A 24,431-nucleotide genomic window follows, 5' to 3' on the forward strand; every position below is an offset into this window, starting at 1 on the left:
GGCAATAGGAAAAGTGGCAGTTCTAGAGTACAAAGAGGCAATCATAACCTTTCCGCCACCCATGAATACCACAGCATTCCAACCGAAACGCTATCAACAAACACATCGAGTTAGACCCCATCTACCATCCCCTGAGAAAAAGAACATGAAATGACATCACCACAGGAAATTACATCACCACAGAAAATTACATCACCAACCCAAACATATAAATAGAAAGTAGGAATCATGTACAGTGCTTCACCTGAGGCCCACTGAAGATGCTACCTAGTAGGGCTCAGCAAGCAAACCTACATCAAGAATCTTCTGTGATGAATGAGGAGTTTCATTAGTACAGACATAGCTTGTGGCAGAGCTTTTCTTCCAACTGCATTTCCTCTAAATGCTGCTTTGAGAGACTGTAAAAGAGCAGTTGGGGATTTTTTTTAGCGTAAACCCGTGTTTTTGGTGTGATGTTCTTTCAGTCTTGTATTATGTCTGGCAGCTCGGCCACTGCTCAGCTCTTCTGGGCCCCTGACGACTCCACAAAGTCAGTCCAGTGATCAGATTATTGTTGCTGACCTTTTATTGTAGCTTGCATTTTAATGTGCAGATGTTAAGGTCTGCCTTTCCATGATTGTCGTCTCTTGGAGCACTGCCTACTTTTCAACTGTTGTTGGGGTCTCACATGTTGAAGGGTGCTGATCTAACTTAATGCTTCAAAGTAGGAACCTAACAGCTGCCCGTCACCTTTGTTTTCAATGTTTGTGCCAGTGGTGGGCATCACTCCCATTGCTCTAAAGGAAGATTTTGTCAACTTTTAGTACTACCACCACATTGTGAGGTTGTATTAGAGTGGTACAGAGAGAGCCATGTCAGTCTTCATACCAGTGAACAGGAATCTTTCATCAATGATATAAACTAGATATAAAATAAGGTAGGAGTAACTTTCCTGGAACCTTGCCCCTCTAGTTCTACTTCTAAATGTGTGAGAATATCAGCAGGTATTGTTGATGCTGTATACTGTTCAATAGCATAATGAAGCTAAATTACCAAAATGGGGCTTGACCATTATTCTACGCTTAACTGCACCTACCTTGAGCAAACATTAAGTTTAGCATTTGTCTCCTGCTCACAAACATAAACAGTTCTTTTGTGTCAATTAAGTTATTGAATACCTCTTCATTGTTTTCTTCCAGATGTTTCAGATATTGGATTATCATTAAATGCCAGTTACCAATTATTACATCATTACATATTAAATATAGAGCCCTTTACAGGCATTTCCAGTTCAGCTTTTGGTGTTTATCTAACGTGGCAATATGCCAATCTTTGGCATCTCTTTTTCCTATCAGCTGAGAACGGAGTTAATGACATCGTAGTTTGATAGACTTTTCTAATAGCCTCAGATGAAGGACAAAGTTGGAACTCCAGAGATCAGTCTTCAGCACAGGCCCAACTTACCAAAGGTTATGAGAAACTGAGCAAACCTTGCTTCATATGTAACAGGTAAGGCTAAAGAACAGCAGGGCGTTACAATTTTAAACTTTTGGTGTTTTTAAAAAATTGTTACTGACATAATGGAGACATCTTTTGCTATGATTTCGACAGGCCAGTATCTGTAAATCTGATTCAGTTGTTATATTGTGAGCATTACAAATATAAGCGGCAATTGAAAAGCTTTTCGTAGCTTGTTAAACTGTATTTTTTGCATTGATGGGACAGTGTTTAAACTGATGTAAGGAACACAATTTATCTCTATTTTGTGGTTGCACAATAAGTATTTTTGTAACCAGTATTTGAATGTACTTTAGCAATGTCTCAATCTGTTTGCGATTCTTACAAGTTGCAGTACAACATTAATACATCAGCTTATTAGCAATTACATAAAAAATCCAATTTTATCTTGGTAACAATGACACTTTGTAACACAAAAAAAATTTATAATTCCACCGGAACCTTAGCACCAAAGTTTTATATGAGCATTTATGTGTATGCTCACAGCTCTGCTTTCTTTTCATATAGACCACTATAGAGCCAGTAGGATAGTCACTCGCTAGCACTAACATCATACTGCTAGCTACGATATAAAGGCACCATTATTTATTTTAAGAATGTTATTTTTCCTATGATCACTTTTTTGGCCACTCCACTGTTTCCTCACAAATACTAATTCATCTGAAACATTTAGACTTGTGTCCTCCCTCACACAATGTCCAGATTATCATCAACCTCCATTGGCTTTCCATATCTGAGAACTGGCATTAATATTTTCGGTTTAACTTCCTCAGCTCACACTCCTGTAAGCTTATCCATTTGTACATGCCTATGAATATCGTCCACCCCATGATACCAACTTATAAGACCAAAAGTAAAATAATGCAGAAATGCTAGAAATCTGAAGTAAAAACAGAAAACTCAGTAGGTCAGGTAGCATCTGTAGACAGAGAAACAGGCTAACCTTTCGGGCTAATGATCTTTCATCTAAATTTGTTGGACCTGAAATGTTAACTGTTTGTCCCTCCACAGGTGCTGTTTGACTTGCTGTGCATTTCCAGGCTTCTGTTTTGATACAAAGGTACTCTTTATTTATATAGCACTACAGATACCTGTTTGAAAAGCTTCAAATTTTTTGGAACTTGTTGAGCACTGCTTTATAAATATAAATTGTTGAATTTTTGCACTTGTTGAGGAGATAGTTTCCGAGGTAAGTTAGCTAATGCCAGTCATTGCTTTTTTGTGGTTTTACTTAAATATTTAAGTAGTAAAGACTGACTAACCTTCCAAAGTTGGTCAACTTTAAGAATAAGTAGTGTCATTGATTGAAATTATTTGATTTTCTTTGGCATGTGATGTACTCTGGCTAGAAGTTAAATTGGCCTCAACTTACTAAATATCCTTTACACGGTTACAATAAATTAATAAGCCGTTGAATACTTCATGTCTAAAGTATTTTGGTGTTTTGGATAGAGATTTACCTTCACTGTTCTCAAATGAAGAAGTTGTTGCTTTTATCATGCTCCATTTGTTATCTTTCACCCCACCCACTTAACCAAAAAATATTATTACTCTTTGAGCGTTGATCAGAGCACAAGACTCTATGACTCTATGAAAGATGTACTGCCAAGGTAAAATCCTAGAGCCTAAGTTTTATAAAAGTTGAATTTGCATGTGTAAAATGGTAATGAACAAGGGAGTAGAACTCTCTCTGGTTTCAGTCAGGCAAGTATTCAGAGTGTGATAACCTCCCTTCAGGACAAACTTGGGGGAGCTGGGAAACTGATGATGGTTCTCTTTCCTGTCACTCACTGCCCAGTCCTGTTGGAAGGGTGCTTGTGTTTTGTGTTTAAAACCGATATGCATTGGTTGTGATGTTGACTAATAATTCAATATCCATGAGAAATCCACGTATGGGTAAAATCAATGTATGCTGCTGCTACATGTGGAAATGTATGATGCATTACTAATTTTAAGGTATGAGAAACAGGAGGGAAGGGAATAAATATAAAAAATTGGAAGGGATAATATAAAAGATAAGGTACTGAACAAGTGATAAAAATGATTAATCCAAGCTAAGCTTATTTATTTTATTGCTGCTGAATTGAATGCATTCAGTCTGCAGCTCCTATATAACAATGAAGTCTTTCTGGTGAAGGTAAATGGGTGTCTTTTCAAGTTTTTGGACCCTCCTGGTGCCTCAAATATATGTAAATATAATCTTGTACAAGTAAGAAATGTCTTTGGATTGTTTGTTGGATATAACAAACTCCAATGTTGATTTGTTTCTTCATATGCTACTGTACAGAACCAAACTACTTTAGTGACTATGTATGTATATGAAGTTATTTTTAGGAATAAAGTGTGTTTCCTAAATTAAAAGAATGATGTTTTCACATTGCACAGTAGTGTGCTGTATTTTATAGAGTGCAGTCACTGTTGGCTAGACAAAGCTAACAAATGTCAAGTGTAGGAAAGAATGTGCTCAGTTTCTAAATAATTTATACAGCAGTATCACATTCAATCCTTCTGGCATTAAAGTGTAGAAATGTTGGAGAAAATCAGGATGCTGTGAGAATCTAGTGGAAAAAGGATAATCATGGAAATTACAGGGACTTGTACAAAGGTATTGACAAGAAAATGTGAATGAAGTATTCTTATGTAACGTGTATAATACATTGTTTTAATGAAAATGGTTAAAATCCATAGCTCAACTTAGCTCAACTTAGGAAGTGTTAGGCTGTCAGGGATGCTGTTTTCTAGATGAGATGTTAAACTGAATTTTCCCAGCTTCTGAACAACAGAGGCAGTGGCACATCAGTAGAGAAAACACATCAAGATTGGAAAAATGAGATTGTCAACATCAAGAAGTGAAAGTTGCATTTTTCCACTCAACTCACTAATTAGTAATGAGAAGCCTATTTGCTTGTCTTTTACATTTCATTATTACCTATTCCCAACCCAGTTACGAGCAGTTTGCTATTCTCCTATGCACTGGACAGAAATTAGCCAGTGACAATAATTGACATGATAGAGTGGGTGCCTGCCAGCTCCCTTCACCACTTGTTCCTCCAGGCCCCATATTGAAATCTCAAAAACATCATGGCTGTGCTGCATGACCAGTGACTGCTTGCACCTCCCCATCCGTCCATGTTGACATCAGTCATGCAGCAGCCTTAGCACATCAGCATGGCACTGTGGTGATTGTAATGAGATCAGCCAACTGGACATCATAGAGTGTGAGTTCCTTGATTGGGGTTGTTGATCTGGTCAAATCAAGGAGCCTTGGCTGACAGATAAAAAGATTGAGTGTCAGAGATACTGACACTCTGATACCCACTCTGAATGCAGCAGTACTAAAGTCAGATTGCTCAAGTGTAAATAAAGGTAGACTTAATGATGAGATACCAGCCTCTGTGGACTTATTTCAGGCACATCTCTGACTCACTTAGAATGCAGTTATCCACTTGAATGCATTGTTTAGGAATGCACTAATAGCATTTACTGGAATGCTACTGCCAAGCCATTTATGCACTGTGCCCAACTAACGGATTGGAGTGGGGTGCACCTTTTGGTTTATTTTCATAGTGCTAATTCACTTCACAATTACTTGGATGGTCACAGCATCTCAGTTTTGCCTTCCCTTCCCTGCAGTTTTGCTGCCTCTTTCAGAATTACAGGCTCACAGTAGTTTGTTTTTCCTTGCTGTTTAGCACAGACAGAAAGCCAGGCAGCCATTCATGGTGATTAGATGTGATCAGTCATGAAGGTGAACATGTTGCTGCACAGCACCATACGAGATCAATCTCACACCTACAACAACGCCAACAGTTTATGTGGTAAACACATTGCATGTGCTTCAGCCAAGTGATCCTGTTGCCAAGTTTCCAGGGAATGTTCCTTCAGTCAAGTCAAAAGGTGAACAGTTGTCAGTCAGGGAATTCCACCACTGTCAGTAAAGAGCTGTCTCCCTTGTCACTATTCAACGCCCCAAACACACCTTCCAAGTGAAGCAGCACTTTACCTGCACTTCACTCAATCTAAGCTACTGCATTCGCTGCTTGCAATGTATTCTCCCCTACATTGGGGAAACAAAGTGCAGGCTGAGTGACTGCTTGACAAGATACCTACGTTCTGCCTGCAAAAACAATCCTGAGCTTCCAGTTGCCTGCACTTCAACACACCATCTTGTTCCCTGGTGCTTCAGCAAAGCTCAGGGCAAGCTGGAAAAACAGCACTTCACTTTCCACCTGGGCACCCTGCAGCCTTCAGGACTCAATAATGAGTTCAACGATTCTTGGGCTTGATCACCTTTCCCTGTGCATTCCCCTACCCACACACACACCAAGCCTTGTCATCACATGGGCTGCGACCACACACTACCCATTGTCATCTACTAATAGTCCCCATTAGCAGTTGCAGTAATGTTTCTGAATTAAAAACACTGCATACTAAACCTATATCCCACCAAGATAACAAAATCTTCCAAAGAGAAGATGTAAGAGAGGAAAAAAATGTTTATGTTCATCATAGAATCATACAATACAGAGGGAGTCCATTCAATCCATTGTACTTGTACTCAGTCTAAAACAGCATCTACTTAGTGCATCATATAAGAACAGAAAATGTTGGAACTTTTGAGCAGGATTGGCAGTAACTGCTGAGAGAGAAACAGTGGTAAGGCGTCAGATTGTCAGGGGGTGCACATCAAATTAGCCTCCTCCTGCTGCCCTTCTAACTGGGAGTAGCTAGTCAGTTAGTTTGGTCTTTAGCAATATTGAGGCTGGCCTTCCACCCAAGTGAGGGATGAAAATCTCATCAATCTCATCTCAATTAACACTCCTTGGAATGTCAGATGGCAAGTGGCAATAGTGAGGATGCCTTCTCGAGTGGAGGCCTGAGCAATCTCACTGCTCATTAAGGTTGCAACAGGGGGGTGCTGGTCTAGTGGTTTTATTGCTGGACTGTTAATTCAAAGACCCAGGCACTGTTCTGGGGACACAGGTTTGAATCCTGCAGATGGAGGAATTTGAATTTAATAAAAATTTGGAATTAAGAGTCCAGTGATGACCATGAAACCATTGTCAATTGTTGGAAAAACCCATCTGGTTCACTAAGTTCCTTTAGAGATGGAAACTGCCATTCTTATCTGGTCTGGCCTACATGACTCCAGATCCACAGCGATGTGGTTGACTGTTAGATACCTCTGGGCAATTAGTGCTGGGCAATTAATATTGGCCTAGCTATTGATACCCTCATCCTGTGAATGAACCAAAAAAAGGACAAAATTGATCCAGTTGTCCACTCTCATCCTTTTCGCTGCTTATTTTTGATTATTCTTTGGATGTCAGCATTACCAGTAAGGCTATTCCTCATTGCCTGTGAACAGGTGGTGAGTGGCTTGTTAGGCCATTTTAGTGCACAGTTAAGAGCCAACTATACTGATGTGTGTCGACAGTGAGATACAGGCAAAACTGGCTCAGAAAGGAAGATTTCCTTCCCTGAAAGGCACGAGTGAACTATTAGAATACTGTTTTATTCCAAATAAATTAATTGAATATAAATTCCTCCAGCTGCCAAGGTGAAATTTGTATTTATGTCTCTAGAGCATTCATTCAGACTTCTGAATTACTAATTTAATAACATCATTGTTCCCTTGTAATATTTCAGAAATATTAAAAGTTAAGAATTTGCTTTTTTTTAAATCAAAAAGACTCAACTAAATTCCTCTTTTATAATTAAAAAAAACTGCAATAAATCTCAGTTTACTTGGATTCAGTAGAAATAATCCCACTTATATAACGCAGTAACATAAAATAAGCAGCTGTTTAGTCATTAAGTTTTTTTTAAAACCCACTGCAATGTACCACAACAGTTTTTCAAGAGAACTTTAATCCGAATGTTACACAGCATTAGGTTGAAGGTCATTGTGTCAAATGTGTCTTGCTGTCAACGTTAACTGTCAGGTTCTGTTAAATCAGCACTCTACACTGCACATTCAGCTTTGTTACACTAATGAATACATTGCACTGACATGAAAGATCACACAGCCCTGACAATGAAGGCATGGGATTAAAATCAAAAATGGTATAGAACGTGGTCTTTTGAACGGCTGGCTTTCAAACATGCCAGTCGTTTGAAAAACAAGTCACACTTGAAGCTAGACTCTCATTTTTATCCATAACATTTATAAAATTCTTATCCTCAGTGATCTTTTCAACTTCCTTTTAAAATTATATGTAGAATTGATTTGAGGCACCTTTCAGGCATTCCAGATCCCGACAATTGTATGGAACATTCCCCTCACTGGGGAACGGAAAAACAATTATGATGACTGAAATGCGCAAGAGTACAAATGATCAAATCCTTGCCATCTACTTTACCTTTCACAATTCAGTCCTCCTTCCTTAGATGATGAGTTCAGTTTATCACCATTAGGTAGCAAGAAATTATATATATGCATTTGGATCTCATCAATTACCCTACTCACTGTATTTAACTTTCCCCTTTCATGAACTTCTGTCTAATCTGGATACTCAATGTTTCAGAAGCTAACTCTATAAACTAAGTGTGTAACTGATAGATTAGTTCCTATCCTTCCAGTCCAGGAGAATGCACAGCTTTCACTCCTTGACTGAAACCTGAAAGTTTTTCATCTCCTCACCTTTGCTGGAATGGCTACAATTGCAATAGGTGCCTCAATGTTGATGAAGGCACAATGTACCCCTTGCCCATAACCTTACCTAGATGGGCAATGGCAAGGCACCAGCATCAATATTCAGCCTGGAGCCCAGTTACAAGTGGAGTTCCGCAGGAATCAGTTCTGGGTCCTCTGCTGTTTGTAATTTTTATTAATGACTTGGAAGAGGGAGTCGAAGGGTGGGTCAGTAAATTTGCAGATGATACGAAGATTGGTGGAGTTGTGGATAGTGAGGAGGGCTGTTGTTGGCTGCAAAGGGACTTAGATATGATGCAGAGCTGGGCTGAGGAGTGGCAGATGGAGTTCAACCCTGCCAAGTATGAGGTTGTCCATTTTGGAAGGACAAATAAGAATGCGGAATACAGGGTTAACGGTAGGGTTCTTAGTAAGGTGGAGGAGCAGAGGGATCTTGGGGTCTATGTTCATAGATCTTTGAAAGTTGTCACTCAGGTGGATAGAGCTTGTAAGAAGGCCTATGGTGTATTAGCGTTCATTTGCAGAGGGATTGAATTCAAGAGTCGTGAAGTGATGTTACAACTGTACAGGACTTTAGTTAGGCCACATTTGGAGTGCTGTGTGCAGTTCTGGTCGCCTCACTTTAGGAAAGATGTGGAAGCTTTGGAGAGGGTGCAGAGAAGATTTACCAGGATGTTGCCTGGAATGGAGAATAGGTCGTATGAGGATAGGTTGAGCGTGCTAGGCCTTTTCTCATTGGAACGGAGAAGGATGAGGGGTGACTTGATAGAAGTGTATAAGATGATCAGGGGAATAGATAGAGTAGACAATCAGAAACTTTTTCCCCTGGTACAACAGAGTGTTACAAGGGGACATAAATTTAAGGTGAAGGGTGGAAGGTATAGGGGAGATGTCAGGGGTAGGTTCTTTACCCAGAGAGTGGTGGGGGCATGGAATGCGCTGCCTGTGGGAGTGGCAGAGTCAGAATCATTGCCAAACTTTAAGTGGCAATTGGATAGGTACATGGATGGGTGCTTAAGCTAGGACAAATGTTCGGCACAACATCGTGGGCCGAAGGGCCTGTTCTGTGCTGTATTGTTCTATGTTCTATGTTCTATGTTCTATCAACTTCTCAGGTGGCACTTCAGTGCACAGGCTCAACCAGCAGCTTTTGCCTCTCAAATGGCAACTTAGTGGGTGTACTCAGGCAGAAGAAATTGCCTCACAGTGGTACCTTAGTGTCGAAGGCAAGGCACGTGGATTGTGGCTGAGAGAGAAGCTTTAGTGCAGAAGGCAGCGCTGGGTCATTTTGAGTTTGGGGTTAAAGACATTTGATAAGGTAGTTGTTCAAATACAAGGCCCAGGATCCCAGTGATTAAAGTCTCAGATTTTGGTCATGTTCAGTCCTGGCAGTCAAGCAAAATGAGCCCAGGTTTAACTCGTCTTTCAGTCAGGGTGAAAATTCAGTCCGAAAGATAGGCTGCAGTCAGTTGTGTCTGCCTGGAAAGTCCATCAGGGAATGGGCCACACTGACTCAATACATTGGGCCCTACATATTGTGTGGAAGGAGAGGGGAATGGTTTTAGGGTCTGTCCATGGCATAAAGGTTGTAGGCTGTAGATTGTACACACAGCTGCTACTGGGCATCAGTGTAGAAGGAGTGGATGATCGTGGATGTGGTGTTAATGAAGACGCTGCTTTGTTTTGGATGGTGTCAAGCTCCTTGAGTATTGTTGGAGCTGCCCTCATCCAGGCAAGTGGGGAGTATTCCATCACACTCTTGACTTGTACCTTGTAGATGGTGGACAGGTTCTGGGGAATCAGAAGGTGAATTGCTCACTACAGAATTCCTAACCTTTGACCTGCTTAAGTAGCCTCAGTAAGTATGGCTCTGAAATTTGAACTTTACCTGAAGACCCTGCGATGGTTCCTATCAACATTGTTTGAGATGGATTCTCCACATCAGTGGGGTAGTGATGGCTCAATGGTATTATTGCTAGACTATTCATCCAGAAACTCAGCCAGTGTTCTGGGGATCTGAGTTCAAATCCTGCCATGACAGATAGTGGGATTTGAATTCAATTTAAAAAAAATTTGGAATTAAGGATCTACTGATAAACCATTACCGATTGTCACAAAAACCCACCTGGCTCATTAATGTCCTATAATGAAGAAAATCTGCCATCCTCACCTGATCTGGCCTACATGTGACTTCAGACCCACAACAATGCAGTTGACTCTCAACTTCCTCCTAAAATGTCCTAGCAAGCCATTCAGCTAGGGGTAGGCAATAAATGTGGACCAGTCAGAAAAGCTCACCGCACAAGGGAATTAAAAAGTAATCCCACAATCAACAGGTCAGATCTAAGCTCTGCAGTCCTGTGATGCCCAGTCATGAATGAAGATGGACAGTTAAACAACGGTCTGAAGGAGGCAGCTCCACAAATGGAACGGCCCAGCACATCAGTGCAAAAGATAAGGCTGAAACATTTGCAGCAATCTTCAGCCAGAAGTGCCCAGTGGGTGATCCATCTTGGCCTCTTCCACTGGTATGAAGAAATGGTTGGAGATTCTGGATACTGCAAAGGCAATGGGCTCTGACGACTTTCTTACAATAATACTTGTGCTCCAGAATTTGCCACTCCCCTAGCCAAGCTCTTCCAGTACAGTTACAGCACCGGCATCTATCCAATAATGTGGCAAATTGTCTATGTATGTCCTGTACACACAAGACAGGAGAAATCCAAACCAGCTAATTGCCACCCCATCAGTCTACTCTCAGAGATCAATAAAGTGATGGAAGGTGTCATCAACAGTGCTATCAAGCAGCATCTGCTCAGCAATAACCTGGTCAGTGATGCCCAGTTTGGGTTCTGCCAGGGCCACTCAGCTCCTGACCTTATTACAATCATGAGTCGAACATGGGCAAAAGAGCTGAATTCCAGAGGTGAGGTGAAAGTGACAGCCCTTGCCATCAAGGCTGCATTCGACCAAGTGTGGCATCAAGGAGTCCTAACAAAACTTGAATCAATTGGTATCAGGGGGCAAACTCTTCACTGCTTGGAATCATACCTGACACATAGGAAGATGGTTAGAGTTGTTGGAAGTCAGTCATCTCAGCTCCAAGACATTTCTGCAGGACTTTCTCAGGGTAATGTCCTAGGGCCCGACCATCTACAGGTATTTCATCAATGACCTTCCCTCCATCATGATCGCAGGAGTGAGGATGTTTGTCGATGATTACACAATGTTCACCACCATTCACAGCTCCTCAGATGCTGAAGCAGTCCATTTTCAAATGCATCAAGATCTGGACAATATCCAGGTTTGGGCTGACAAGTGGCAAGTAACATTCGTGACACACAAATGCCAGGCATGAAACTCTGCAATAGAATCAATCTAAACAGCATATCTTGACATTGAATGGTGTTACCATCACTGTCAACATCCTTGAGGAAGGAGGGTTGTTACCATTAACCAGAAATTCAACTGGACACATGACATAAACATCATGGCTACAAGAGCAGGCCAGAGACTAAGAACACTGTAACAAGTAACTCACACCTTGACACCCGAAAGCCTGTCCACCATCTACACAGCACAAGTCAGGAATGAGGTGGAATACTCTCCACTTGCCTGGGTGGGTGCTGCTCCAGCAACAGTCAAGACGCTCGACTGCCAAAGCAAATATTCTTCGCTCAGCTCAATGATGGCACTCGAATGAGAGGAGGACCAAGGAAAAAGGACTATCTGAAGCATTTCCTCAAGGAATGCAGCATTGATGTCAACGCATGGGAAACCATCATTCAGAAGGAAATGACTTGGAGAGAATTCCTGTTTGAATGGAAACAATTTTTCAAAACCATCAGTTGACAAAAGGAAGTACAGTAAAGGCACTGGAGACAGGAATGCAATGCAAAGGCTAAGGATGACTTCTACCTTTTGGAAACATATGCCAAATGTGTATTTGAAGATGCGGCTCGAAGATCAGGTCCATCAGCCCCACAAGGACCTACAAAACCCATGACTAGTGGCATGGAATTTCCTAGATGGACAATCATACTCACTAGTGGGTGATTGCCAATGACAAAATCCAGATTTTCACTGAATTTGAGTTCCATTGTCTACCCTGGTGGGAGTTGAACCCGGGTCAGTAGAGAAAGTGAACTGGCAATTTAGAATTAGGGATGTGGAAACAGTGGCAAATATTTAATGGGATATTCCAGAAAGTGCAGAATAACTACATTCCAAAAAACAAGATAAAAGTATTAGGACAGACCTGCACTCTGTGGTTAACTATAAAGTGAAAGATACTCTTAAACACAAAGAAAAGGCATTTAATCGTGCAAGGACAGGTGGCTAATCAGAAAATTGGACAGAACATTTAAAACCAGCAAAGAAACAGGAAAAGATTAATATGATGCAAAAATTAGAATACAGGAGAAAATTAGACAAAAATATAAAAAAAGATAGGAAATGTCTCTTAAATTTTTTAAAAAAGTGAAAAAGGCAAGTGTTGATTGTAAAAAGAAATGAGCCCAGAGAATTAGAAATGAAAGGTAAGGAGATGCCAGACAAATTGAACAGATTTTTGTGTTGGTTTTCACCAGCAGAGATACAAAAAATGTCCCAGAAATAGCGATATATCTGGAATTGAAGGGGAGGAAGGATTTCAATAAATTTGCAATTAACAAGAAAATAACATTGAGTAAATTGTTGGAACTGTGAGTTGACGGATTTCATCCCATGGTCATAGGAGAAATAGCAAGTGAGATGACTGATGCATTAGTTTGAATTTTCCAAAATTCATTAGATTTGTGGAAGGTTCCTTTGGATTGGAAATTCACAAATGTGACAATTTTATTCAAAAGGAGGGGCACAGAAAGCAGAAAATAACAGGCTAGTTAAGATAACACCTGTCAAAGGAAAAACATTAGAAGCTATTATTAAAGAAGTTATAGCAGGATGTCAGGACAAGTTCAAAGTAATAAGGCAGAGCCAACATGATTTTAACAAAGGGAAATCATGTTTAATTAACTTATTAGTGTTCTTTAAAGAAGTAACTTATGTAGCTAAAAGGGAACCAGTGGATATATAGTATTTAGATTCTCAGAAGGAATTTGATAAGATGTCACATCAAAGGTTATTGCAGCTCACAGTGATGTCATGGGTAGATGTTTGACGAGCTAACAGGAAGCAGAGAGTAGGGATAAATGGGTCTGTTTCAAGCTGGCAGGATGTCATGAGTAGTGTGTCACAAGGATCCATACTGGAGCCTCAACTCTTTACAAGTTATATAAAATGATTTGGATGAAGGGACCAAAGTATGGTAACAAAATTTGCTGACACAAGGACAGGCTCAGTGATTGGGCAAAGATGAGGCAAATAGAGTATATTGCGGGACAGTGTGAATTTTCCACTTTGGCAGAAAGAATAAGGAGAAACATATTGAAATGGTGAATGGTTACAGTGCTCTGGGATGCAGAGATATCTAGGAGTCCAAGTGTGCCAATCACAGAAGGTTAGTATGCAGATACAGCAGGTGATCAGGAAAGCTAATAGAATGTTATGTTTTACTGTGAGGGGATGAATGCAAGAGTAGCGAGGTTATGCTTCAATTATACAGGGCAATATGAGACCAGATCTGGAGTACCTTTTATAGTACTAGTCACCACATTAAATGAAGGATGTTAATATGTTGGAAGTTGTTCGGAGAAGGTTTATTAGAATAATACTTGGAGTGAACAGGTTTTGCCTTATGAGGACAGGCTAGACAGGCCAGACGTGTATTCTCTGGAGTATAGAGGAATCAGAGGTGAGTTCATTGAAACATATACAATCCTGAGGGGATTTGACAGGATGGATGTTAAAAGTGAGTTTCCAGTTGTGACAGAACACAGAATGAGGGGTTATTATTTAACAATAAGGGGTGGCTCATTTAAGACCAAGATGAAGAAAAAATGTTTTCCCTCAGAAGGTTTTAGTCCATAGAGTTCCCTTGCTTGAAAGACAGTGAATTCAAAACCTTGAATATTTTGAACATCGAGATAGGTAGGTTTTTGATTACGAAGGGGATGTAAGATTATCAGGGATATACAGGAATAAAGAGTTGAGGTTGGAATCAGATCAGCCATGTATCAGCTATTGAAATAGAAGATCAGGTTCAAAGTGCTGAGAGGCAGATTCTCGTTCCTTGTTCATATGCAGATGCCGGAGATCAGAGTTGAAAGTGGGGTGCTGGAAAAGCACAGCAGGTCAGGCAGCATCCAAGAAGCGAGAGAATCAATGTTTCGAGCAAGAGCCCTTCATCTGGAATGAGGCTTGTGAGCCGAGGGGGTGGAGCGATAAATGAGAGGAGAGTGGGCATGGGGGGAAGGTAGCTGAGAGTGAGATATGCAGACAGAGGTGGGGGTAATGATATGTTGGAGAGGAGGATGGAGTGGATAAGTGGGAAGGAAGATGGACAGGTCATGAGGGTGGTGCCAGGTTGGAAGGTTGAAACTGGGATAAGGTGGGGGAGGGGAAATGAGGAAACTGGTGAAATCCACATTGATGCCGTGGGGTTGAAAGGTCCCAAGGTGGAAGATGAGGCATTTTTCCTCCAGGCGTCGGATGGTAAGGGAGTGGCGATGGAGGAAGCCCAGGAACTGCATATCCTTGTTGAAGTGGGAAGGGGAGTTGAAGTGTTCGGCCACGAGGTGGTGGGGTTGGTTGGGGCAGAGGTACCAGAGATGTTCTTTGAAGCACTCTGCGAGTAGGCGCCCTGTCTCCCCAATGTAGAGGAAACCTGGAGCAATGGTAACAGTAAGTGACATGTGTGGAAGTGCAGGTGAAACGTTGATGGATGTGGAAGACTCCTTTGGGGCCTTGGATGGAGGTCGGGGGGAGGTGTGGGTGCAGGTTTTGCAATTCCTGCGGTGGCAGGGGAAGGTCCCAGGAGGGGAGGGTGGGTTGTTGGGTTGTTGGGGGGGAGGGGGGGGGGGTGGCCGTGGACCTGACGATGGACTCACGGAGGCAATGGTCTTTACGGAATGCAGACAGGGGTGGGGAGGGAAGTATATCTCTGGTGGTCTGCCTGGAGGTGCAGAAATGGCAGAGGATGATGCGATGTATACGGAGGTTGGTGGGTGGAAGGTGAGGACCGGGGGAGGTTCTGTCCTTGTTGTGGTTGGAGGAGTGGGGTCCGAGGGCAGAGATGAGGGAGGTGGATGAAATACATTGGAGGACATCATCGACCAGGCGGAGGTGCGGGAAACCTCCTTCTTCAAAGATGGCAATTTCCCCTTCCACGTGGTCGATGATGCCTTGCATCCTCTTTGAAATTCTCTATTAGATCATTTATTGAGTTTCTCTGCCCATACCCCTTCTAGCTTCTCATCAAAATTGAAGTCCCTCATTTCAGTAAATTCCTTATTGACCTTCTCTGGTACGTTTCCAAGGCCCTTACATATTTGCTGGAGTATAGTATCCAGAGCTGTTTACAATATTCCAGCTAATGCCTAGTCAGTGATTTATAAAATTATAACCTGACCTCTTTGTTTTATATATTTTATACCTCTACTTCTGAACTCAAGTAACTTTTGTTTTAATTTGCTTTGATCCAAGCTTAATCAATAAAAGGTTAATTCGGTTATTCTCTACAAAGATACTAAATAACCACCTCAAAGAACAAATCTATCACCTCAACCACAACCTGAGCTATAAACCTTTGCAAAAAATCTAAACCGAATATTTCCAGCATTTTCCATTTTGACTTCAGTTTGCCAGCATTTGCAGGTTTTTCTTTTTTTAAACCATCTAATTAACTCACCTTGCCTTATTTAAAAAGTTTGCAGGTGACATCCAGATCTCTCTGCTCATGCACAATGTTCCAAATCATGACATTTATTATGCTACCCTTTCAACATACATTACTTCTGATCTCTCAGCATTGAACATCATCTTTTGTATTTCTGCTTACAACATGATCATGAAATCTTGCTATCTAGTACTTTATCAAATTGTACTTAATAACATTAGGGAATAATTTTTGGAATCTTTATAGATCATAGCAAGGAAGATTAATTATCACCCAAAGAATTGGCAATAAAATTCAATTTTAGATTTATAGAAGGAGCATTTCTGTGTATCTGTGAACCCATTTGTTCGATTTCAACTACTAAAGCTTTTTATGTTGTTTTATGCAATCTTTGTGGGTCTTAGTCCTTATCAGAAGAGTTATCGGAAAAACTGTGGTATTTTACCGGACAATTACTTCCAGCAATGTGTGGTATTTGCCACATTTACCAGTGTGTGTTGTTTCCAGTCACTTGTCACCAATTCTCTTCTGTCTTTACTTCATCTGAGACTACTAATGATTAATGGTAGAGGATACATTACTACAGAGTGCACGTAAGAGACGCTGATCTTAGATAACAGAAAGGTTTATTGCATTATAGAAACTTATACTTCTACGTTTGGTCAGGCATAATCACTATGATCTTAGGGAACAGATACAGATCCATCTGCTACCTCTGAAAGCTAGACTAGACTGTGAGTGCCATCAGTAGAATGTGTGGAGCGAATGTAACATAAACATCAACGTGTTCAGAACCAAGATCTTATAACATTATCTTACATCATTAAACATGTTTGTTTTCTTCCTACAGTGTAATTTCTGCCTGTTGTCATTTCCATGTAAGTATTTAATCTGCTTCTCTGTATCGAACTTTCACTGTCACCCTAAACTTCCTTATTTTAAATGTCTACACAAAGAAACTCTCTGAAGGAATGCTAAACATTTCTGTGGGAACAAATTAGTTATACACCTACCCTATAATGTGAAATGATCATCTCTGAGGTAGTTTTACCTCTTTAAACTTAGCCAATTCTAAAGACAAAGAGGATCAAACTTGTTCTTTGAATTTAGTGAAATAGCTTCACTAAGGACAATTATTTACAAAGTTAATTACAGTTTACTTTCAGATACAAAATGATTTTTTAGATTGCTTTTCAATAATCATCATGTGTTGCAGATACAAAGTAAGCAAACCGACAGTGCTGAACATGCTGCCAATTTAAATAATAAATACTGTAAATATAAACCAATCACTCTCATCGAGAGATTAGATATTCTTTCACATAACAGGAAACATTAGACTTGGTGTTTATTTATTAATCATATTTTCTATTAGTTGACTTGTACTAATTTGGCATGATTGTCTTTCAAACGAAATATAGCCTATGTTTCAGTGATAGAAATGTCTGCAGCTTCTCTTCAAGATTTGAAGAAAATTGCCTTGTTTATTTAAAATGTGATGAATAGTTGCAGCAGTTTGTTGTAGCCAGCATGCAATGTGTGAGGTTCAGCTGTAAGCCCTCTGTGCCACTTGTACATGCTGTCATCAAATTATTGACTACAAACAGTAGCAATTGCTAGCATGTGTGCAACCATTACTGAAATTCTTATAATTCCCAGTGTAAAGGGTAACTGCACTGTCAGCAAAGAAGTAAGCCTGGACTAGAAATTGGGCAACAACAATGTAGCCACAATTCTATGCCTGCCCTTTCTATCACCACTGCCATTCTCTAGCCTGGTTGCTTCATACTCTCTTTTACATATCTGCTGACAAAATTGTACAATAGATTTACAATACATATTGTCTTTTTTTGGTTCTCCACAAGATCGTTATTTATCATTGATCCCAAATTGCTATTGAAATGTTGATGGTGAGCTGCCTTCCTGAACCACTGAAGTCTATGTGATGTAGGTAGACACAATATGTTTAGGGAATTTCAGCTTTCATACTCAACATGATGGTAATATAGTCCGAAGTCAGGATCGGAACTTTGCAAATGAATATTTTTTTCTCTTGCCAAAACTGCCCTTGTCCTTCTAGATGGCAGAGTTGCAGGTTGGGAAAATGCTCTCGAAAAGTTCTTGGCAAATTATTGAAGTGTGCCTTGTGGGTAACATAGCCTGGAGTTGCTGGAGAGAGTGAATGTTTAAGATGGTGGATGGATCCTAATCAAGCATGATGCGTATTAGATTGTGTTGAGCTTCTTGAGTGTTGTTGTAGCTGTACCCATCTCCTGACCTGTTCTTGTCAATGTGGAGAGTCCTTGAAAGTCAGGAAGTGATTTAATCACCAACAAATTCCCAGCTTCTAACCTGCTTTTGTGGCCAGAGCATTTGTATTATTACTCCAATTAATTGATTGGTCAATGGTGGCCTTCAGAATGATGGGGTGAGATTTTCTTTTTGTTCTTTTATTTGATGTGGGTATCACTGATAAAATTATCCACCCCTAATGGCTCTATGAGAACAGTTCAGAGCCAATCATGCTATGAATCACATGTAATCCAAACTAGGTAAAGATAACAAATTCCTTTCCTTAAAGGACATTAGTAAACCAGAGAGGTTTTAAAACAATGAATGACAACTTCGCAGTCACTATGACTGGGATGAGTTTTCAATGCCACAATTTTTTCAACTGACTAGGGTGGCATGGTGGCTCAGTGGTTAGCACGGCTGCCTCACAGCACTAGGGACCTGGGTTTGATTCCTGCCTCGGGTAGCTGTTTGTGTGGAGTTTGCACATACTCCCCATGTCTGCATGGGTTTGCTCTGGTTTCTTCCCACAATTCAAAGATATGCAAGTCAGGTGAATTGGTCACGCTTAACTGCCCATAGTGTTTGGTGAATTAGGGTCTAGAGTAGAGGGGTGCTGGAAAAGGACAGCAGTTCAGGCAGCATCGGAGGAGCAAAAGCCCTTCAGGAATTGAGCAGGAATAGTTAGGTGAATTAGTCAAGAGTAAATATAGGGTAGGGGAATGGGTCTGGGTGGGTTACTCTTCAGAGAGTCGGTGTGGACTTGTTGGGCCAAATGGCGTGTTTCAATACTGTAGGGAATCTAATCTAATGAGACTGAATATAAATTTAACCATCAGAGATCAGGGGAGCCTCAGTATGAGCTGACGGTGGAGATTAGATTGGACGCCATGGCCCAAATTACTCATCAGTGCCGTTACCACAACAGCACCTTGTTTTAAGTGCATTCCTTCAGCAATTGTAATGTTATATGTGAAAGGAGGTGATTAGATTTTGCCATGTTGGAGATAATAATTGATTGACACTTGTATTTCAGAAATGCTCCTAGCTATTTATCAGCCCAAGCCTGAGTAAAGCCCTGATCTTGTTGCGTTTGTGCATACAATGTTTCATTATCTGAACAACTACAATTATCAATGAACATCTCTGAATCTGACTTTATCATCAGAGGAAGTCATTGATGGAATAGCGGAAAATGGTTGGATGTAGAACACTTTCCCATGGAGTTTCTGCAGTCATGTCGTGAGACAAGGATCATTTGTCTCCAGCAACAACAACCACCTCACTTTGTGCTAAGTATGACACCAGGCAGCAGAGAGATTTCCTCTGAGTTTCAAAGACTTCAAATTTACAGGGGCTCCTTGATGAAAACTCAATCAAATACTACCTTGAAATAAAGGGTAGTCTTTTTCATATCACCTCAAGAATTTACCTCTTTTATCCATCTTTGTAACATGAATGAAGTTTGGAGCTAGGTCATCCTAATTGAACCCAGCAGACCATGAGTAAGTGCTGTTTCAGATTCCCTCTATCACTCCACTGATGATTGAAAGTAGGTTGAAGGAGCAGTAATTGGCAGTTTTTGAATGGACACATCTGGACAGTTTTTTGCAGTGTCAGAATGTTGTAGCTGTCCTAACATCTTGGATAGAGGCATGGCTAGCTCAGATTCTTCAGATGAATGATGTCAAACTCCATAGCCTTTGTTCTTCTCAGTGCACATAGTTGCTTTTAGATATCATATGGGATGGATGGAATTGGCTGAAGAGTGGCTTCTGTGATGATGAGAATCTTAGAAGCTGGCCAAGTTAGGTCATGTACTCAAAGTTGGTTTAAGCCACATAATACAAAGGGGTAAATGAGGCTACGCAAAACCCTGGTAAGTCAAAGACAATTTTCCCCAGAACTTGGGGTAAGGTATAGTCAGGATGCATTTGATAGGGGAGTTCAATAAAATATTCCCAAACCTGCTCACATTTTGATTCAAGTCACTGGACTTGAAATGAAAGCTCTGTTTTTCTCTCCACACCTGTTGAGTTTCTCTGGCACTTTCTAATTTTGTTCCAATGTCCTGTCATTAGTTCCAGAATGTGCAGGGCACAGACATGCTCTGGATGGGTGACTTCAATGTCTACCTCCAAGAGTGGCCCAGCAGCACCACTACTGATCAAGCAGGTCAAATCCTAAAGGACCAAAGTGTACCACAACCTCTGTCTTATCACCCTCCCCTTCAGGATGCTCTGCAGCTGGTCACTGACATCCCTGACCCTGGCACCAGCGCAGCAACACACCATCCTGGAGTCACATCTGTGGCTGCAAAAATGTCTGTCAGTTCCCCGAACTAATGAATCCCCTATTGCTATCACTCCTGCTTTCTTCTTCCTCACCCTCTGTATAGTCAGGCTGCTTGTGGAGCCAGAAGCTTGGCTCTGTATGCACTCCCTTGAGGAACTGGCACCCTAATCAACGTCGAAAAGGGGAACTGATTTGTAAACAGGACTCCAGGGAACTCCTCCACTACCTGCCTGATTCTTTTGGACTGCCTGATGGCCACTCACTCCCTTCTTTTCACCAGTTCTGTAAGCTGCAGTGTGACCAGCTCTCTATATTATCCCCATGACTCTCAGCCTCATGAATGTGACACGCAGTGTCTCCAGCAGAAGCATTGAGCTCAAGGTTCTGCAGTTGGGAGCTCTTCCTGCACACATGGTCATCTTCAATCCATAACTTCCCAAATGTGACTTATCCTACATTCCACTCGGTTGCCCTCATCTGCCATGAATGATAATTAAACTAACTTATTCTAGCTAATTTTTCTAATTATTTAATCAAAAAAAATCCCTATACTAAGTTTCCTTTTCTTAGTCTCTTACTGTTGCTTATCCCTGCTGCATTTCACTTAATCCAAGAGTGATTTTACACTTTTTAAATAAGTGCTATTTGGGGTTAGCCTGTCAAGGTAGAGCATTGCCATCCAATCAGCTCACTGCTTAATTTGTTTTCTTTAAAATTTCCAACTTTTGTTTAGTCTGTAAAATGTTTCTATTTATCTTTAATCTGAAAGCACTTTTCAATCGATTGGTTGGTTGTAGCTGTCAATGACCTTAGTTTCCTGCAATGACACTTTTTTTTTGCGCTGGGCATCCAGTCTTGGGCTTTAATTTATTCTGCTAAAAAGTTGCAAGTTACAAACAATGAATCAACAAACAACAAAAATCACCCCTTCGTCTCTGCACCGAATTCCCACGGTGCTCCAAATTCCTGAAGACACACTCTTACTCATGCAATGTCTCACTCAGGATGTTCTCTCTCTCTCTCTCTCTCTCTTCCCCCCACACCCCCCACACACCCCCCCCCCCCCCCCCCCCCCACCCCCACACCCCAAAGTTTGCGAATCCAGTGTGAAAAAAGCCATGTGGGTATGCATTAGATACAAAGATGGATACAAAATTATGGAAAGTCAAACTGGGAAAAATGGTGGGGAATAGGTGAGAGAGGATTTCTCAATTTATGGAAAGATTGCTTGTCCTACAGTTGATTTTGCTTAAATATCTAAAAACTGCCTATATTTTGATTTAAAATGCTTTCAATATGTAAGTATGCACCTGTGTGTGTGTATCGATATACATATAAAATAACATACATGGTAATGGTAATTCAGCTACTTTTGCCTCTCGACATCATTGTTATGATTCTGAATAAAGAGGTTTTCAGCATCTCGATGTACAAGCTGAAATATTATGAGGAACACAATGGTCATAACATATTGAGGTATTAATTTTCTGTAGTGTTTGATATTGTGAGAATTGAATAATAGGCATTGTTTCCTTATTTACAAATGAAAGCATAGTCATGGACAAATGCACATTCCAATGAATCTATGTTTTAATAACATTCATGTTATCAATCAGTTTTATCAGTATTGTTGTTCTTGTGATTCCTTGTGAGTAGTTCTGTACAACATACGATTCAGTCAATATCTTATTTCCTTCTTAAATTTTGTTTGTTTTCTAGGTCACAACTTGCTTTGGAATGCAACACAGCAGTCTGTGTTTCTTCATTTTAAAACATCTGACAGCATCTGCCAAATAAGCTAAACAAAAGAGTTATTTATGTTCTGCATCCAGCAAAAGCAGCTAATTTAAATTTGGAAGTTATTTGTGGCTGTTCGTTGAGAGTAACAAGTCAATTTCAGCTGTACCAACAAAGGTAAAGAAGCACTGGGATTCCGACCAAAGCAGTTTGACTGCAGGATAAATCTTTGAGTGTAGCTTCACAATATTTACCTTTCAGCTCAAAGCAAGTTATTCGAGCTTTGCAAAGATGGTTAGTGATACTTCATTTTGAATTTGTGTGCATTTTTGGGCATCCTACCTTCCAAAGAACATGCTCCAAAGAGGATAACAAGCCTCTTAATGGGATTTTGATTCTAAGCTACAAAGAAAAATTCTGTGATGAACTTGTTTTGTTGGGGAGAAGCTTTAAATTTAACTAATTCATGTACTGAGGGGAAGATGATGCCATTGGACTATAGGGGACGCAATGCACAGGAAACGTGGGTTCAAATCCTACCACAGTAATTGGTGGAATTTAAATTCAATTAATACATCTGGAATTGAAATCTAGTCTTAATATTGGTTACAATTAAACTATTATCAATTATTGATTTAAAGAAAACTTATCTGATTTATTAATGTTCTTTCGATTAGATTCCCTACAGTGTGGAAACAGGCCCTTCAGCCCAACAAGTCCACGCCGACCCTCTGAAGAGCAACCCACCCAGACCCATTCCCCTAACTTATGCACCTAACACTGCAGGCAATTTAGAATGGTCAATTCACCTAACCTGCACATCTTTGGACTGTGGGAGGAAACCGGAGCACCCGGAGGAAACCCACGCAGACACAAGGAGAATGTGCAAACTCCACACAGACGGTCCCTGGTGCTGTGAGGCAGCAGTGCTAACCACTGAGCCACCGTGCCACCCCTATCATCCTTCCAAGTTCTGGACAGTATGTGGTTCCAGATAGACAGCAATCTGTCCTACTGTTCACTGCCCTTGGAAATGACCTAGTGAGCCATTCACAGTTCAAGAGCAATTAAGATGTAACAAATACTGGCCTTGCCGGTGACAATCACAGCTGCTGAAAGAATTAAGTAGGGAGAAAGAACAAAGAGAAACTCTTCAGAACCAATCCTCAGGAAATTAAATGGGTTGCGCAGAATCTAATAAGTAGATCTTAGATGACCTATGGAAGGAGTGACCTGGGTTAATTCTTAATTTTCATTTCTTTTCTCTATATTAGAAAGTGTTTGTATTAAAAGTCCAGTTATTACCAGAAGCCTTGAATTCTTGACTTCCGAATGGAAAATGGTCGATAAAACAGGTAACTAGGCTCTCTTTACTGCTACAGCTCAGCAATGCCATTGAAGAGACGCTGTTCCCTTCTCATGTGTTTTTGGACTTTAAGGAAAGGTTAAAACCCATGCATTTTACTTAATTCGAATTGATAAATCATATAAAGGTAACATTTTCTGAACTTTGTTATATTATTTTATTTTAATTTGTAACCAGTAAAGTGAAATATTTCTTTAATTTTATCGCTGTGACAAGATGCAATAACTTGTATTCAGTCCTCCCTGATTTGCATGTTATTATTCAGTGACAGCCAACACCATCTAGGTTTATCACTTTAACATTACCCTTGGCTCCTAATACTTAATCTGACTGTCTGTTAGGCATTAAGTACATCCAAACTGCGTGTTCATAATAAACGCTATAAAATACACTATCACCTTGATTTTTAACTCCAGACTGATTCTCAAAGTCACTTCTAACCAGTCACAATAATTGTCATTTTTGCATTGGTGCCGGCCTATATTTCTATTTCACTCTCACTGGCATGTAAACACACATCACCTCATGATTGAAGAATTGTCTCTTTGTCCTGGACTCCACCCTAATTAAAAGCAAGGGGTGGAATCTTATTGGGATCTGAGCTATATGGGCTATGGTGAGATTTGTGGCAGAATTGAATAAGAAACCTGACAAAGCCTTTCTCGATGTCATGATTCGGAGATGCCGGTGTTGGACTGGGGTGTACAAAGTTAAAAATCACACAACACCAGGTTATAGTCCAACAGGTTTAATTGGAAGCACACTAGCTTTCGGAGCGACGCTCCTTCATCAGGTGATTGTGGACGGCTCGA

At 40.6% G+C, this 24,431-nt stretch overlaps 1 protein-coding gene across 11 annotated transcripts in view; it reads left to right on the forward strand.

Annotated features, from left to right (window-relative positions):
* LOC148149397 (uncharacterized) overlaps positions 1 to 24,431 on the forward strand; it is an 86,834-nt gene that overhangs the window by 41,514 nt on the left and 20,889 nt on the right. For 3 of the 11 annotated variants that reach the window (XM_087989812.1, XM_087989822.1, XM_087989813.1), the window contains exons 2-6: positions 1,335 to 1,488; positions 2,509 to 2,557; positions 16,780 to 16,807; positions 22,236 to 22,547; positions 23,528 to 23,608. In XM_087989812.1, coding sequence (XP_087845938.1) covers positions 23,593 to 23,608 — 16 coding nt within the window. In that variant the 5' untranslated portion in view covers positions 1,335 to 1,488; positions 2,509 to 2,557; positions 16,780 to 16,807; positions 22,236 to 22,547; positions 23,528 to 23,592. The remainder of the gene's footprint in view (positions 1 to 1,334; positions 1,489 to 2,508; positions 2,558 to 16,779; positions 16,808 to 22,235; positions 22,548 to 23,527; positions 23,609 to 24,431) is intronic. The other 8 variants (XM_087989820.1, XM_087989821.1, XM_087989819.1 and 5 more) reach the window with 6 other exon arrangements.

The sequence above is a fragment of the Chiloscyllium plagiosum genome, unplaced genomic scaffold (assembly GCF_037043375.1).
Source record: "Chiloscyllium plagiosum isolate Xiang-an unplaced genomic scaffold, Cpla_swu_hap1 HiC_scaffold_8, whole genome shotgun sequence".
In the NCBI taxonomy this organism is placed as follows: Eukaryota; Metazoa; Chordata; class Chondrichthyes; order Orectolobiformes; family Hemiscylliidae; genus Chiloscyllium; species Chiloscyllium plagiosum.